Here is a 17,174-nt window from a genome sequence, read left to right as displayed (position 1 = left end):
AGAGCAAAACTTGAAGAATGAAGCACGGAGAACTTCCAGTGTAGAAGAGAAGACTGGTTTTGCTCTACATGAGTTGGAAGACATGGATATTTGTGAGCAGAGGACGGATAAGGTCTGGCTCAAGTGTTAGCAGGTGCCTTCAAGCTGCTCAGGAGAAAATAGACTGGGGGTGGGGTGGTTGGGGAATGAAAGCCAGAGACCAGGGAGGAGGAGACTTTAGACAAGAGATAATGGGTGGAGACTGTGAAGGGAGTGAGAGCTGGTGGAACTGTGATTACACTTGGAAGGTGGAGCCATCAGGAGGAGCTGACAGATTAGGTGTGGGGTGAGAGAGGTGTCAAGGCCAACTCCAGGGTTTTTGGATAAGCAGCAGGAAGATGGAGAGATGGTGGAGAGAAGATTGGGAGCTCCTGAGGCCAGGATGTGTGAGTTGCCTGTGATTCACCACGTGGGACACTGTTACACCTGCGCTCAAGAGCCCAGTGCCTGAGAGAGGTGAGGTAGAAGCAGAGATCTGGGCTTTGCAGCGCCTCATTATTTTTATCAATTAAATGGAGACAATTGTCCCACCACCCTGGCCTGCTGGAGGGAGTACATGAGGCACTCCCAGCATGGCATGCAGTGAGCCTGCAGCAAATACCCCCCACACCCCACCTTTTCTTTCTTGTTCTCTCTTTTCTGACAGCTTTTCCAAATCTCATCTTTCCTGGATCCCATCTGTATGCCCAGGCCCTGAGGGGTATGTCATGACCCCCACGTAGATCCTGGGAAATCCCAGCGACCCTCACTGCCCCTGTCATCCATCCTCTTTCAAAGGGTCACTGAGTCCAGAGGACTAAAGTCACAAAGAGAGAATCCCCTGAAAACAGACATCCACAAAGACAAAATCACCCACAGAGATGAGGCAATCAACTATACAGACCCTACTAACAGGTATCCAGCGCCATAAAGACCATGTAACACCCACCTGTATGTCCACACTCACACAGACACGCATCCATAGAAACAAATAGCAAAACATAAGATTCCTGTGCTCTCTTTTCTCTCTCTCTCTATATTTCTCTCTCTCTCTCTCTGTCTCTGTCTCTGTCTCCCTTTCTCTCTCTGGAACATGCTGCCCACACCTTTTCCCCTCTTCTTCCCTCAAGGCACATACCTTTGCCCTCTCTCTCCCCTAAGCTCCAAGGGCCCTATTTTTGTCTCTGTAACTTGTTTCCCAAGTCCATGCAGCCCAGCTGGGCACTTATTCTACCGCTGTGACTTTCTAAATAAACTTTCACTTGTATTGGAAAAAAGAAAAAAAAAAGAAAACATCATATTTCTGAGGCTGACATTTGGTCCTTGATCCAGCCATGCCTGAAGCTGAGCCTACTTTTTGAGTTTTTTGTTACAGGAACCAAAATTTTTCCTTTTTTGCTGGAGCCCATTTGAGTTGGATTGTGCGTGTGCGTGTGCGTGTGCGTGTGCATGTGCGTGTGCGTGTGCGTGTGTGTGTGTGTGTGTGTGTGAGACAGCCGGAGTCCTGGCTGATAGAGATGAATACGACTTTTGCCACTGAAAGGAGGCATTCCAAGACCGACGACAGCATTTACGGAGGCTGGAGGTATGAGATAGAGTGGCTAGTGGCAAGCTGTACTATACTGTGCACAGCAGTACTGGCGGCGGATTGAAGTCAGGCAGAGGGGCCTGAATTTAGTCCGAGCACTTGGGTGTCTAGTCCGAGGGAGCCATTTAATGTTCTTGATCAGGGGAGTTTCATGCTCAGAAGTGTCTTGCGAGAGACAGTGAGTGGATGAATGAATGTATTGGCCGCAGACCTGTGAGACAGGTGCAGGTGAGGAGACTGAGCCCCAGAGCGGGCGGTCACATAGGTGTCCCTGATACAGTCCTGATTCACCGGCGGCGTGAGCGCCTTGGGTATTTTCGAACTACAACTTCCGGCATGCAACGCCAGTGACCCCTGGTCTCTCGGCGTGTGCTCCGCACACAAGCCTGACGATTGGTCGCACGGGCTGCTTGTCAGACCAGGCTTTGGCTCTGATTGGTCGAGTTCCCATAAAGTGCCCTGAGCTGCGGCTCGTGGGTCCGCGTACTGGGGTCCCGCCAGCGACATGGTAAGTGGGTGTCTTGTGGCGTGGTGGGGGCCCTGAGGGGCTCAGGGTCCCGCCGTGGGAGTCCAGGGAGACACCGAAGGGACGGAGGTCCTTTCGTGGGGATTGGGGGCTTTAAGAGACTCCGGATCGCGCCGAGTGCCGTGTGTCCCTCTCTGGAGTCAGCATCTCGCTGTGGGACCCATGGGGGGCGGGGGGAAGGGGTGGTGTTACGCGTCGTGCCTAGGGGACTGGAAGCCCCTGAGCGTTCTGGGAGTCATACCCTCTAGGGGCCTGGGATCCCACCGAGGGGACTGAGGAGCCGAGCACGTTCGGGGCCCCGCTGGGGCCCACTCAGGAGTCGGGGTCCTGCAGGAGCGTGGGGGCAGCGCGGACCGGTGCCTGCGGGTCCGGGCATGAGCAGAAGCTCCAGGGAGAAGGGGACCAAGCCGAGGGGATCTGGGTGGCTTCAGGGCCGGCGTTAGTCCCATGTTGGAGCCAGCAGAGTGGAACCCTCAGGTCTCACGCGGCTCTGGATTCAAAATTTGAGTTTGTTCTTCAAATTCAGCCCACCTGGTGGGCCAGGCTCGTGCCTGGCGAGGCCGAGGATCCCACCCCCCGTCCCTCCCAGCCCTTATGGGTTCGGACTGGGCAGAAGGAGAACAGCCTGGAGGGGCCCAGGCGACCTGACCCTGCTGTGGGCGAGAGGGGAGGGATGTCCCAGAGGAGGGGCGGTGGAGGTGGGCCTGAAGCGAGAGCTCTGGTGGAGGGGATACCTGAAAGTGGGCATCGTTCCAGGCTGGGTGCAGGATACTATGGGGGGTGACAGGAGGGCTCTCAGAACTGGGATGGAGGAAAGATCCAGGGAAAGGCTCTGAGCAAGGGAGGGAATGGGCGGGTGGGAGGCTCCAGGAGATCTTTGGAGATCTACAAGCATGGGCCTGGAGACAGGATGCTGCTGAGGGCCGGGCATAAGAAACATCCTGGACAGACCTGGAGGCCTTAGGTGGAGGACCCTTAGATGGAGGACACATGCCTTCCTTCTCTCTTTCTTACCCCCCCTCCCCCCGTTCTTCCTTCCTGTCCTAAGTGCTGGGACCACAGTTTGAACCCTGGGCTCCTCACTGGGAGGTGTGTGTGTGTGCAGGGGAATAATGGGATCAGTGACAGAGAGCCCCGGGGTCTGGAGGACGCAAGGAGGGTGGGAGAGAGAGCCAGGCAGTGAGGTGTGGCGGTCTTGAGCTGGCCCTGCCACGCCTTGCAAGCTGTGGAGCGGAGTCGCATGTTGACTGTGAGACTGGTAAGGGGCTGGGACCCCCTGGAGGAGCTGAATGCTGTGTCCTCATCAGTGAGGGGTGTGTGCTGGGCTCCTGGAAAGGGCCTGGGAAGCCCAGGTCTGTGAGCTTGGCAAAGAGGTCCAGGCTGGAGGTACTGCTCTGTTGGGGACATGCTGGGTCAGATCAATGGTTAGAACCCTGGCAGAGGATGGGGCCATAGGAGAGAGGCCTGCAGAGCGGAGAGAAAAGCAAACAAGGGCACCCAGAGGCTTGGAAGTTTGGAGAGTGTTGGTGGGAGGCACTGGGAGTCCCCAGGGGAAAGGAGAAGAGGCCCTGGGAGGAAGGATGAGTGGGAAAGCCTGGCCCTCTGGGCCTTGACAATGCCGTGGTCATTAGTTTCTGCTGGCCAGTTTGTACTCTGTAGGGGGAGGGTAAACAATGAGGCTAGAAGATCGGTGATATTTAGAGATCAAAAAGAAGGCACCCTACCCTCATTACTGAAAAAATACTTATGGTCTCAGTTTACAAGTCACAGGCATAGAGAAAATATTCTGAGTTGGTTATTTTAATCATGGTTTTCTCAGCAGTCATTCTCAATTACAGTGCTAGACCTGTTGTTTATCCCACCAGAGCTTTTCCTTTTAAAGCTAGCTTATTTTTTGCCCTGGCCAGTGTGGTTCAGTGGTTGAGCGTTGTTCCATGCACCAAGAGGTCGCTGGTTCGATTTCTGGTCAGGGCACATGCCTGGGTTGCAGCCACCATCCCAGGTAGGGAACAATTGATGTTTCTCTCTCTCTCTCCCTTCCTCTCTTTAAAATCAATAAAAACATATTGTTTAAAAAATTAAAAAAATAAAGTTAACTTATTTTTGCCTGATTAAAGAATAATTTTCATAATTAATATAATCTTTATTTCATTTTAGTTGTTGATTATAATACCATAATACTAGTAGGCAACTCTCCTGCACACATTTTACATAATTACATAATTACTGATAGCAGATCCGGTATTTACTACATTCAGGCAGCTTCAGCTTCAGACTGATTACCAAAAGTATTTCTCCTAAAACATTTAAAAATAAGTATGTGAAAACGTGTTATGAATTACTGTTTAAAAGGTTGTTATGTAGAACTTGGTGAGAAAATTCCTAATGAAAAAAAGTTATCCCACTCATATGTCTAAGTTTTATCCTGAAACAGGTAGTGGCCGGCTGAGGAGGTTGGTGGCAAAGGGAGGTATAGAGGGAGAGAGGGTGATGGAGCCATCAGGGATAAATTAAGACAGAGCCACCAGGGTGAATGTTGAAGCTAGAAGCTGGCCTGAGACAGTTGGCGCCAAGGCTGGGACTGTGGTTGGAGAGGAGCCACTTTCACTGAATGTACCAGGTCATTGTAGGTCCAGAAGGCAGTCATGAGAGTACAAGAAACAAAATAGGAAGCACTTCGTTTCCAGATGAGGAAAACCAGGCTGGGGAGATTAATACATGTACCTGAAATCCATGGCAAAGACGAAGTGAACATGTCTGAACCTCTACCTGCCCCAGCATATGTTCTTCATCCTCTGCAGCCAGGTGTGGGGTTCCATGCTCAACAGGGGTTGCCAGGGTTGGGTTTGAGCTCACCCCAGTCTACCCCAAGATGCCTCTGGAGCCAGGGAGGCCACCCTCCCCCACCTGGCTCTGCATTTCTATAAATAGCTGGGTTCCTGGGGACTGATCTTGTTACTCTCTGGCTGGCACTGCTTATCATGTCCCCTCCCCCAGGCGATCCTCGGAGTGCAGCTGGTGGTGACCCTGCTCACTGCCACTCTCATGCACAGGCTGGCACCTCACTGCTCCTTTGCACGCTGGCTGCTCTGCAATGGCAGGTGAGCCACAGCACCTCCCCGAGGTGGCGGGAGGGGGGAAGCCTAGACTGCTCTGGCCCTACCCCCAGTCCTGCCTCAGGCCCTGTAGGTAGTTTTTTATTTTTAAGCAACTTTTTTGAGATGTGGTTAATGTACAGTAAACTGCATATTTTGGAAGTGCACAGTTGGATCAGTTCTGACAGATGTACACACACATATACACACAAGACCATCTGCATACTTCGAAGAACCTGTTTCTCCCACTTCACCCCTTTTCCACTCTACTTTCACTGTACATGTTTCCTGAAATGTTTTTTGTCCCTGTTTGAGTCTGGCACCCTTCCCGAGATTTGGTGGAAACTGCATTCTCTCCTTAGGACAGTGTGCACACCTGCTTTGCTAGGAGAGTTAGTCAGCAGATCCAGGGGCGTCCATGACCCCGCTGCGCTGCCATAGCCCACCTCCCATGTCTTCCCTTGGCCTTCGATGGTCCCTGCTCCTTCTATCACCAGGTGTTCTAGGGCCCAGCCCTCCCTCTGACTCTAGTACCTGGTTTTAGGGTTCACTGTCTTGACATTGCAGTCCCTACCCCCTAATCCCGAGCTTTCCTGACTGCCTGCCTGTCTTTGCTCTCAGTCTCTTCCGATACAAGCACCCTTCCGAGGAAGAGCTTCGGGCCCTGGCAGGGAAGCAGAGGCCCAGAGGCAGGAGGGAGAGGTGAGTGAGCCCCCAACCTTAGGGAAAGCTGAGGGGCACAGGAGAATCAGGGACACCCCAGGCTGAATGATTTTTATTGTCATGCCTGGGCTGCCTTCAGTCGGCTTTGAATGCTTGGAAGTTTGCTGTGGGCCAGCCCCGTGGGTGGGTGGTGCCTGCAACCTGGACACCAAAACTGGGGGAGAAGGCACCTCCCAGGCCAGTTCCTGTGCTCTCTGTGGCACTCAGCCTCCCAGGCTGTCATAGGGAGAGGTAGGCTAGACTGGGAAGGGAAAAGCAGAGGGTGCTGCTCTAACCACCTCCCCCCTCTCCAGGTGGGCCAATGGCTACAGTGAAGAGAAGACTTTGTGTGTCCCCCGAGATGCCCCTTTCCAGCTGGAGACCTGTCCCCTCACTGCCGTGGATGCCCTTGGTAACAGTCCAGTGGGTCCCCAGTTCCCCTCACTTTGCCCATACCCTGGCAGGGTGGGTGGGTGGGTAGGGGGAGACCCTGGGTGGGCAGGGTTGGGGGAAGGCCCTGGGCAGGCAGCCCCAGCTGAGCACTGTGTCCCACAGTCCTGCGCTTCTTCCTGGAATACCAGTGGTTCGTGGACTTTGCTGTGTACTCGGGTGGCGTGTACCTCTTCACAGAGGCCTACTATTATGTTCTGGGCCCAGCCAGGGAGACAAACATTGCTGTGTTTTGGTGTCTGCTTACCATTGCCTTCTCCATGTATCCTTCCAGCTCTGGGTAGGGCAGGTGGGAGGCATGTGGGAACCTGACTGAGGCTTCCTGTCTCCCCTAAATTGGTAATTGGTTGTGGACTGCTGTGACACACACCTCCCCAAAATTCAGTGGAGTAAAGCAGTCCCTATTTCATTTGCTCTCCTGGGCCAGGCTCAGCTGGGTGGCCTCATCTCTGCTCCCAGGGTCCCCCTTCTAGCAGGCTAGGCCAGGTTCCCACACTGTAGCCGCAGAAAGGCAGCAAGGAAGACGGGGCGCTGCAGGCCTCCTGAGGCCTTGCCGAAGCCGGCCCACCCTAACCCTGTCCACCCTTTCAGTCAAAGCAAGTCACCAGGCCCGCTCAGATGCAGGGGCTGGGAAGGAGATGCCCCCTTTTCAAATTTTGTTATTAAGCTGCACAGAACGCTGAGGTGAACCTGTGACTTTAGGGGCCCAAGGAGAAGAAAATGTCCTTGTGCAGTGGGCTTGGGAAGAAGGAAAGCCCATCTTGGGGTCCACACTGTTCCTAAAAGCCCTGAGGTCTCTTCAGGGCAGATTGGAGATACAGCCTTTGCATCTGCTAACTTCTCAAAGGAACCTGCTATGGATATAGCTGGAAAGCTGGGTGAGTAAGGGAGGCAGGATCTCCTGGAGAGACTGACTTGGTGCCATTTCTAACTGGCCACACAGTGTGTGATAAGCCAAGCTGGAGGCCCAGCCCAGGTGTACCTGCCATGCTTAAGACCCCACACTGCTGACACAGGGGTGACCGGCATTCTTGCCTTGTGTCCTGGGCTTGTTTATTGGCTCACTGTTCTCTTTGGCCACTCTCCTGCTCCCAGGAGCCCAAGCCCAAACCTGGTGTTTGTGCTCTGGATTTGGGGTGTCACTGGCTGGGGCTGGTAGAGTGGGCAGGGGCATCACAGGTGGAGGCCTCCTTAACTCTGCCCCCAGCAAGGTGTTTCTGACAGTGACTCGTCTGTACTTCAGCGCCGAGGAGGGGGGTGAGCGCTCTGTCTGCCTCACCTTTGCCTTCCTCTTCCTGCTTCTTGCCATGCTGGTGCAGGTGGTGCCAGAGGAGACCCTGGAGCTAGGCCTGGAGCCAGGTACATGCATCAGGGGCGTGGGGTGGACACCTGTCCCTCCCTCCTGTAAGCTGACAAGTGTGGGGTTTAAATGGCTTAATCTACCTGCACATTGAAGATGGGAGAGGGGACTCCTGGGGCCAGACAGTCTATGGATTTCCGCCACCCTTGGTGCCCCTTGGGCTTTGGGGATGAGAGAACATCTTATCTCACTGACAGACGCCTGTGGCTGTAGCTCTTCACATGGGCATTTCTGTTCCCCTCCAGTCTGTCCTCTACCGAGCAGCGACAGTAATTTAATATTTACCTATTTTTGTTTAATTTTTGGAAGGAAATGGGTAATGGTACAAAATCTATAAAATACAAGAGTGGAAATTACCCTTTCACAGTGGTTCTTATCTCCAGAGGAAGCCTAAATGCTGCTTTTCCTCATTCACAGAAAGAGTGAAAGGGAGGGAGGTGGGGGGGTGGGCGGGGGAGAAAAAGAAACATCACTGTGAGAGAGGCACATCTGTTGGTTGCCTCCTGCACACGCCCCTGGGGCTGAGGATCGAACCTGCAACCAAGGTGTGCGCCCTTGACTGGGAATCGAACCCCTTGACCCTTTGGTGCGTGGGCTGACACTCTAACCGCTGAGAAACACTGGCCAGGGCGCATTACTACTTTTTTATTACTCCTCACCCGAGCATATTTTTTCCATTGATTTTTAGAGAGAATGGGAGGGAGGAAGAGAGGGGGAGAGAGAGAGGAGAGAGAGAGATGTGGATCAGCTTCCTCTTGCATGCCCCCTGCTGGGGATTGAGCCCACAACCCAGGCATGCGCCCTGACCAGGAATTGAACGGCAATTTCTTGGTCCACATTCAACCACTGACCCACATTGGCTAGGCCATTACTACTTTAAAAAAAAAATTTCTATTTATTGATTTTTATTTTATTTATTTATTTATTTACTTATCCTTACCCGAGGGCATTTTTTTCCATTGCTTTTCAGAGAGAGTAGAAGGGAGAGAGAGAGACAGACAGACAGACAGAGACATTGATGTGAGAGAGACACATCAATTGGTTACCTCCCACACGAGCCCCAATCGGGGCTGGGGATTGAACCTGAAACCGAGGTATGTGGAGGTATGTGCCCTTGGCTGGAATTGAACTTGAGACCCTTCAGTCCCGGGCCAGCACTCTAACCACTGAGCCAAACTGGCTAGGGCTATTTATTGACTTTTAGAGAGAGAGAGAGAAACATCAATGTGTTGTTCCACTTATTTGTGCATTCATTGGTTGATTCTTGTATGTACCCTGACTGGGGATTGAACCCGCAACCTTGATGTATCGGGACGACGCTCTAACCAACTGAGCTACCTGGCCAGGGCCCATTACCACTTTTTAAAAAAAGTTAATTTATTTTTATTGCTGAGGGTATTACAGATGTCCCCTTTCCCCCCTTCTATCGAGCCTACAACCGAGGCATATGTCCTGACCGGGTATCAAACCAGTGACCTCTTGGTGCAAGGGTCAATGCTCGAGTAACTGAGCCACGTCGGCCAGGGCCTGCCTGTGTATTCCTATGTCAGCGTGGTATTCTTAATTCCCACCTGGTTCTTACCCATAGTTTCTACATCGTTTTTCATGTTGATGTAGTTCCCACTGTTTCTTGCAGTTCTCACTAAGTTTCTCGAGCATCTTTATAACCACTACTCTGAACTCTGTCTGATAAATCACTTACCTCCATCTCTTATAGGCCTTTTTTGTGGAGATTCCTCTTTTTCTTTAATGTAGGGGTGGTTTCTTTGTCTCCCCATTTTAGTTGTCTCTTTGTGTTTGTTTCTTTGTATGAGATGTATCTGCTATGGCTCCCAGTCTTCGCGGGGTGGCCTTTTGTAGTAAGTGTCTTATGGGGCCCAGGTGTGGCCTCCTTGAATTCCTGAGCTGGGTGCTCTAGGAGTGACCCTTTCGGGGGTTTTTGGACTCTCCTGTTGTAATCGGGTCTTGATCGTTGTCTTTCTGTTTGCGGGCGGATCTCCTCTCAGGCTGGCCCTGAGGCTCACCCCCACCCAGGTCACGGGAGTTGTTGTACAGGTGCTGACTGGGCAAAACAGCACAAAACACACAGGAAACAAACCAAAGCATAAACGGCAGAAGCAACCACAAGAGAAAAGAGAATTAGGAAAGAGAAATGAGAACAAGAATAATAGAAAAAGGAAGAAAAAGATATTAATACTACTAATAAAATAATAAAAAAACGAATGCTAGAAGATAAAAGGGGCAGAAAAAAATTCTGAAGAGGAAAGAGGGGAGAGAGAAAAATAAGAGTAAAGAATCTGAAAAGGAAAACGGTAAAGAAGACAAGGAATAGAAAGAAAAAAATTATGAAAAGGTAAAGAGAAAGAAGAGAAGAAAAAGAAATGTAGAGAGAGTAAGAAAAGGAAGGAGGCAAATAAGAGATATGAAAGAAGCGAGAGAAAAGAGGAGACAATAGTAACAGTAATAATACCACAGCAATAAAAAAGAAATTTTTTTAAAAAAAAGACTAAAAAAAATCCCTACCAAGTAGAGTTCTTGTCAGCAGATTTTAGTGCCTGCTAGGATTTCCCTTTGGATCTTGCTCTTACGTTGTCTGAGGCTAAGTGTTTTGTATGCTGCTTTCAGGCCTCCCGGGATGTATTTTTGTGACAGCCAATGTCAGAAGCTGTCCATGTTTGGCCCTCAGCATCCTGTTTGAAGCTTTAAGCAATCCACGCACGGCTTGTGGCTGCTTTTACTGGGCTTGTCTGCCCACAGGAGGGGCCAAGCTGAGCTCCTAGGTCAGCTTTTCAGCAGCACCAGACCCTAAGGCCAGAGGAGGGTGTGTGCCCTGACTATTTCCCTGTCCTTGGCTGGGGTGGGGGGATGGGGGTGCCTCTAAGGCAGGCTGGTTGGGTCTGCTGGAAACCAGGAGTTTCTATCAGCTCTTCTGTGCGAGGGAAGTGCCCACTCCTGGTGTCTTTTGATGAACAAAAAGAGGTTTGTTATTTCAGTTGATTTTTGTCTTGGAGAGATTCCCTTCCCTTCCCTATGATCACAAAGACATTTTACGTGTTCTTCCAGAGCATTTCAAGTTTCATCAAGCCCTTAAACCTGTGAGGTGACATATGTGTTATGAGTAGGGATCACATTGAGTTTTTTCCATGAAATAACCTTGCTAAACAAATGCATTGTTAGTTTTTTTGTTTTTGTTTTAATATATCTTTATTGACTTCATAGAGAGGAAAGGAGAGGGATAGAGAGAGAGAGAAACATCAATGATGAGAGAGTCACTGATCGGCTGCCTCCTGCACGCCCCTGACTGGGGATCGAGCCTGCGACCCGGGCATGTGCCCTGACCGGGAATCGAATCATGATCTCCTGGATCCTAGGTCGATGCTCAACCGCTGAGCCACGCTGGCTGGGCTATATTTGTTCCTTTTCTGTTGTTATTTTTGACATTGGCTGCCAGCCTAATTGTCTGTCCTTTATAGGTGATCCGTTTTAACTCCCTGGCTGCTTTGCAATTTCTTTGATTTTGGTACTCTACAATTTCACCAGTATGTCTAGGTATGGATTTCTTTGTATTTATCTGGCTTGATGTCCTTTGTGTGCGGCATCCATTCTGCAGACTTCTCAATCATTCTCTTGTAATATCATTTGTTTTCTCTCTCTCTCTCTCTCTCTTTCTCTCTCTCCCCCTTCTCCTATCTCCCTCTCCCTCTCCCTCCCTCCTTCTCTCTCCTTTTGGAGATCTGACTTGACTTATGCTGGACTTTCTATTCTGTTCTCCTTTCTCTTCACCTCCCTTCATATTCCCCACCTTCTTGTGTTTCTGAGTTGGAATTTGAGTGATGTCTTCAGATCCAATTCATGAATTCCTCCTTGGCTCTTTCAGTAATTATATTTTCCCTTTGGAAAAGTTTCATTGGTTTCTCTGCAAATCTACCTGATCATCTGAGGTAGTCTTGTGTCACCTGTTCTGTGATTCCAGCTTTTATTTTCTTCAGTCATTTCATACAAAACTGATAACACCAATTTCTGAAGTCCCTGGGGTCTAAACTGGTCTTTTGTGTTTTTCTGCTGATTCTCCTTTATGGTGATTTGTTTCCTTGTGTGTTTGGTGATTTTGGTTGTGCATTCATATTTACTTGCTTTTATGTTGTGGAAAATCTGAGGGTTCTTTCCAGGACTTTGGTTTTCTCCTGTGGGAGCCATTCATGTCCCTGATTCCTGGTGCAGTCCTGGAAGCTCATATTCTGTGCTCCCTTTCCCATGCCCCCCAGTCCAAATCAAGGGTCTGCCTGGCACAATCTCCTGTTTAGAGAGAGAGAAACATTGATGTGAGAAAGAAACACTGATTGGTTGCCTCCCATATGTGCCCTGACCAGGGATTGAACCCACAACCTAGGTATGTGCCCTGACTGGGCATTGAACCCGCAACCTTCTGGTGTACCGGACGATGCTCCAACCAACCGAGACACCCGGCCAGGGCCATTCTCCTATTCTTTAGAAAGAGCCACTCGTCATTAGAGCACTAAGTGGTCCTCATGCCTGGCATGGGGCCTGGATGCCACTGGTGCGTTCCTATCTGAGGAGCAAATGACATCTGGGAGGCGGGCAGAGTAGGCTCTGAGGCCCCAGGGGTGTATCCCTACCTTTCTCCTTATCTTCCCCAGGCCTGGCCAGTATGACCCAGAACTTGGAGCCACTTCTAAAGACGCAGGGCTGGGACTGGATGTGAGTGCTGGGAAGGGAGCCAGGGGGCAGGGGCAGGCTGTGAGGCTGTGGGGTTCCCTGACCTGCCTTTTCTTCCCAGGCTTCCTCTGGTCAAGCTGGTCATCCGTGTGGGGCTTTCGATCCTAGGCTCCATGCTGGGTGCCTTCCTCACCTTCCCAGGTCTGCGGCTGGCCCAGACCCACCGAGATGCACTGACCATGTCAGAAGACAGGCCCATGCTGCAGTTACGTGGGGCACTTGGTGGGTGGGAGGTTAGGGAACCTAGGGGAGAGGATGGGGGGTGGTAGATGCCTCGGCCTCACCCCGCTGCATCCTTGCACCCAGGTTTCTCCTGCACACCAGCTTCCTGTCCCCCCTGTTCATCCTGTGGTTCTGGACCAAGCCCATTGCACGGGACTTCCTGCACCAGGCGCCTTTTGGGGGCACAACCTTCTTCCTGTGTGTATGGGGGTGGGCCAGGAGGGAGGGCAGCTGGGGGACCCCTCTGTGTACTCCAGTCTCTGAAGCTCAGGGAGGAGCCATGAGAGAGCTGTGGGTCCTGGGGAAAGATCCTGGGGCAGAAGGGGGCCTCACTAGCCCCCTCACCATCTTCTGTGCAGGCTGTCGGACTCAGCCTTTGACTCACTGCGCCTCTGGGTGCTGGTGGCACTGTGCCTGCTGCGGCTGGCGGTAACGCGGCCCCATCTGCAGGCCTACCTATGCCTGGCCAAAGCCCGCGTGGAGCAGCTGAGGCGGGAGGCCGGCCGCATTGAGGCCTGCGAGATCCAGCGGCGGGTACGGGTGCCTGTCAGGGGGGAACTTGGGGTGCAGGGCAGGCCTTCCAGTCCTTCCAAGCATGGGGTCAGCTGGAGCCCAGAAGGTCACCTGCCCCTGCTACCTGCTCACCAGGTGGTACGGGTCTACTGTTACCTGACGGTGGTGAGCCTGCAGTACCTGACGCCGCTCATCCTCACCCTCAATTGCACGCTTCTGCTCAAGACGCTGGGTGAGAGGAAGCTGCCTCATGGGGTGAGGGTGGGCTGGGGGTCCCTGAGGCAGCCCTGGCCTCGGCCCCCCTCCCTCCCGCTGCTCATTCTCCTGCTCCCCTTCCCCCCCATTTTCCCCCCTCCTTACACCATCCCTCTCTCTACTCTCTTACAGGTGGCTACTCTTGGGGCCTGGGCCCGGCCCTCCCGCTATCCCCAGTACTAGAAGCAGCCCAAGATGGCCCACTGGGCCCCAAGGGGGATGAGGCCCAGCAGGCAGTGGCCCGGATCACTGGGGCCCTCGGTGGCCTGCTCACACCCCTCTTCCTCCGTGGCATCCTGGCCTTCCTCATCTGGTGGACTGCTGCCTGCCAGCTGCTTTCCAGCCTCTTTGGCCTCTACTTCCACCAGCACCTGGCAGGCTCCTAGCCACCTGAAGAGACTCCTGGAGCCCCATGGCCGCCTCCTCTGTGTGTGCCTCAGTATCCCCAGGTGCGAGCGGGGCCTGGGCGTCCCTGCTGTGCTCAACCCTTCACTGCAGTGCCTGCCTGGGCCCCCTTTGGACCCTGTGCTTCTGCCTCAAAACTATCTCCCAAGGCTGGTGGCAGAGAGTCCCACAGTCGTTGTTCTTGGATTGCATGTGCACATCAGGTTTGACAGCAGAGCAATAACAGGGGTGGCTTTTTACAAAAAGAGAATCAGAAGGGAGATGGAGGGAGAGAGAGGTGGAGGGGCCCATGGTTCTGGGCTAGGCCACAGTGGCTACTGCCCTCTGCCACAGGTACATGGGACTGCTTTCCTAGAAAGGTCATACACAGGCAAATGGGCACATTGTTGAGGCCATGGTGACCCAGGGGAAAGAGGATGAGGGTCTTCTCTGACTCCGGAATTTTTGTGTCCACGGTGGGAACCCAGTATGGATGCATGTATGTATAATAACATACACGTGGCTAAAAATCCAAAAGTCAACTGACTAAATTTTAATGACCTTAATAGGCTTTATTCAATGACTTATGAATCAGGTAGCATCTTATGCTTTTGTTATGTGGATAAACATGAAAAGTATATTAAAAACAAGGGTTAAAATCTGGGTTGAGGCAAACTAAGTGCAGCATCCAGGTTTGTTTTTTTGGTGTTTTTTAAAATATATCTTTATTGATTTCAGAGAGGAAGGGAGAGAGAGAAACAGCAATGATGAGAGAGTCGTCATTATCGGCTGCCTCCCGCACACCCGAGCCCGCAACCCGAGCGTGTGCCCTGACGGGGAATCGAACCTCGATCTCCTGGATCCTAGGTCGATGCTCAGTCACAGCCACGCCCGGCCGGGCTGCACCGTCCAGTTTTGATCCTTCTCAAATCCCCAGTAAAAGTACAGAGGCTGCAGTATGCTCCAGAAGGTGGAGTTAAGGGAAGAACCACAATTGACTGCCAAGCCCATGATGCCAAACCCGAAGCCCAGGAAACAGCTGAATTTACCCGTAGAACCTTCCAGAGGCTCTGGCCACACCAGGTCTCGATAGGCCAGGCTGAAGATGGGGGTGAGACACACAGGCTGCTGGCTAGGAAAGTTTGGAAAGTTCTCAGGTGCTTGTTTTCCTCCCATGATGCCACTGCACAGCCAGGAGGGAAGCCAGAGTTGATAGGCAATGTGGTGGCAAGCAGGATTAGGTGACTACACATAATGAATGCTAAATGGAGAGGGCCGCCATCCCTCACCCTGCCTGCAGATTCCAGAACCTTCCATGCATGAGACTGAACACCTCTTGAGAATCTAGCTGGTCCAAGCAGAAAGTCCTAATGACACTGGCACCACAGAGTTCCCATCAGCCTCCAGCTTAGGCGTGAGTCCATGTGTTCCCCACACTCCTTTGGTCTTCCAACCTCCCTATCTCAGTCCTTATTCTTCATTGTGAGCAGACAACCAGGATTGTCCAGGGATCTGAGGAAGTGTCCCGTGTGAAAAACAGACCCAAACAAAAAAGAGACAACTTCAGGAAATTGACTCTACAGGGAGAAGAGAACTTACAAAATAAAAAACAGTCCATGCCCTGGCTGGTGTGGTTCAGTTGGTTGAGCGTCATCCTATGCACCGGTTCAGCTCCCAGTCCTGGCACATGCCTCGGTTGTGGGCTGGATCCCCAGTAGGGGGTGTGCAGGAGGCAGCTCTGTGACATTTCTCTCTTACATGTATGTTTCTCTATCACTCCCTTTCCATTCCTCTCTAAAAAAAAAAAATTTAATAAAAATAAAAAACCCCACAACAGTCCAGAATATTCTGAGAGAAAAGACATTGTATTCATGAAACAAGAACAATGCTACTAAAAAGGAACATCTGATGAACCTTTTTTGTTCTCTTTTTGAGTTCTTGGAGATCAAAAGCAAATGGAAGATTGCCCTGGCCAGTTTGGTGCAGTGGTTAGAGCGTCGGCCCACAGACTGAAGGGTTCTGGGTTTGATTCCGGCCAAGGGCACGTACCTCAGTTGCAGGCTCAATCTCCGGCCCCAGTTGAAGCACGTGGGGGAGGCAACCAATTGATGTCTCTCTCACATCAATGTTTCTCCCTCCCTTCCACTCTCTCTGAAAAGCAATGGAAAAAGTATCCTCGGACGAGGATTTGAAAAAAAAAAAAAACAATTGGAAGATAAAGTTGGGGAAATCTTACAGAAGGAACAAAAAAATAAAAGATACACGAAACCAGAACTGACAAAGGAAATTAGAAGATTGGCTCAGAAGAATGATTTTCAAACAATCAGAGGGCGAACACTCTATGGAGCAAAGCAAAGGGACCAGAAGTTTCCAGGCACCTGACGCTGGCCCTCAGTGTTGGGATGCCTCATCCCACGGCACATCTCTGGGAAGTTCTAGAACAAAAACCAGCCTCCAGTGAGGACAACACAGGCCACCCCTAGTGGCCCAGGAATCAAAAGTTGATGGAACATCGTCTCCCAGTTCTGCAGGACCTGCACTGTCCCCTGGCACCTCAGGAGTCACCAGGGACTCCCCTTCATCTGGCACCTGGTGGTCCCTGAACCCACTGGGCACAGTTCTTCCTGCAGTGGTGCCTCAAGCTGCATGGCCCCTTGCTTGCCTAACCACAGCTGTGTGTGCTCTGCTATGGAGCTCAATACGTGGTTTAGGGACACTTAGGAAGGTGGAAATGCCATAAACAAAAGCAAACAGTGACTGACACAAACATCAGGCACAGTGGGTATCCAAGGCAGGAAGAACCAGTGACAGTTACAGCCTTCACTGCCGTGCACCAAACCACAGAGGCATCTTCGTGCACATTTCACACACACACAAAGCAAGTAAGAATGAGAAAAAATAAGGCGGGGCCACAGTGACAGGAAAATAGGGAAGATGGAAGGTGGTGGGAAAGATCCTGTGTCCTCAAGGGGGAGGATACGTATTTCAGTTTTTGTTGACGCGTCATTGGTAACTGACACATCGGTGCTGCTCATAGGAGGGGATTATTCTGCCCCAAAGTGACACTAGTCAATGTCTGGAGACATTTTTATTGTCACAACCGGAGGGGGGGAAAGGCTAACGTCATCTGGTAGGTGGAGGCCAGGGATGCTGCTCAGCACCCCACAGCACCCAGGATGGTCACCAACAGGGTTACCTGGCCCCAGACAGTAGCGTTGAGGCTGAGAAACTTTACATCACAAGAACGGGACTATAATTTTCAAACCACCTGAAGAAAAGGAGGAGAAATAACCCCACCCCCAAACAAATCAAACTTTTAGCTCG

At 51.5% G+C, this 17,174-nt stretch overlaps 1 protein-coding gene across 5 annotated transcripts; it reads left to right on the top strand.

The window, feature by feature from the left end:
- The first annotated feature begins 2,027 nt into the window (after positions 1-2,027).
- On the top strand, positions 2,028-14,416 carry TMEM161A (transmembrane protein 161A). Of its 5 annotated transcripts, none has more exons than XM_081137292.1 (12): positions 2,028-2,114; positions 5,130-5,233; positions 5,849-5,929; positions 6,244-6,341; positions 6,485-6,641; positions 7,587-7,738; positions 12,398-12,458; positions 12,538-12,681; positions 12,783-12,896; positions 13,058-13,232; positions 13,347-13,443; positions 13,599-14,416. In XM_081137292.1, the coding sequence occupies exons 1-12, from the start codon at positions 2,112-2,114 to the stop codon at positions 13,850-13,852; spliced, it is 1,440 nt and encodes a 479-aa protein (XP_080993418.1). In that variant the 5' UTR covers positions 2,028-2,111; the 3' UTR covers positions 13,853-14,416. The 5 variants fall into 5 exon arrangements, with proteins under 5 accessions (XP_080993418.1, XP_080993416.1, XP_080993417.1 ...); XM_081137291.1 differs by lacking the exon at positions 2,028-2,114 and adding an exon at positions 4,820-4,937; XM_081137290.1 differs by having other exon boundaries at positions 2,029-2,114; positions 13,058-13,443.
- The last annotated feature ends 2,758 nt before the right edge of the window (positions 14,417-17,174 follow it).

Source organism: Miniopterus schreibersii (genome assembly GCF_964146895.1).
Source record: "Miniopterus schreibersii genome assembly, chromosome: 4".
NCBI classification, from domain to species: Eukaryota; Metazoa; Chordata; class Mammalia; order Chiroptera; family Miniopteridae; genus Miniopterus; species Miniopterus schreibersii.
The sequence above is the reverse complement of the archived record's forward strand: the minus strand, read 5'-3'. Positions and strand labels throughout refer to the sequence as shown.

What these genes read in the sequence shown, in the direction of transcription:
- TMEM161A (XM_081137289.1), top strand. Translation starts at nt 4,914, where the DNA reads ATGTTCTTCATCCTCTGCAGCCAG. An exon ending in CACTGCCGTGGATGCCCTTG is followed by an intron (nt 6,342 to 6,484) that starts GTAACAGTCCAG and finishes TGTGTCCCACAG; the next exon opens with TCCTGCGCTTCTTCCTGGAA. An exon ending in GAAGACAGGCCCATGCTGCA is followed by an intron (nt 12,682 to 12,782) that starts GTTACGTGGGGC and finishes CCTTGCACCCAG; the next exon opens with GTTTCTCCTGCACACCAGCT.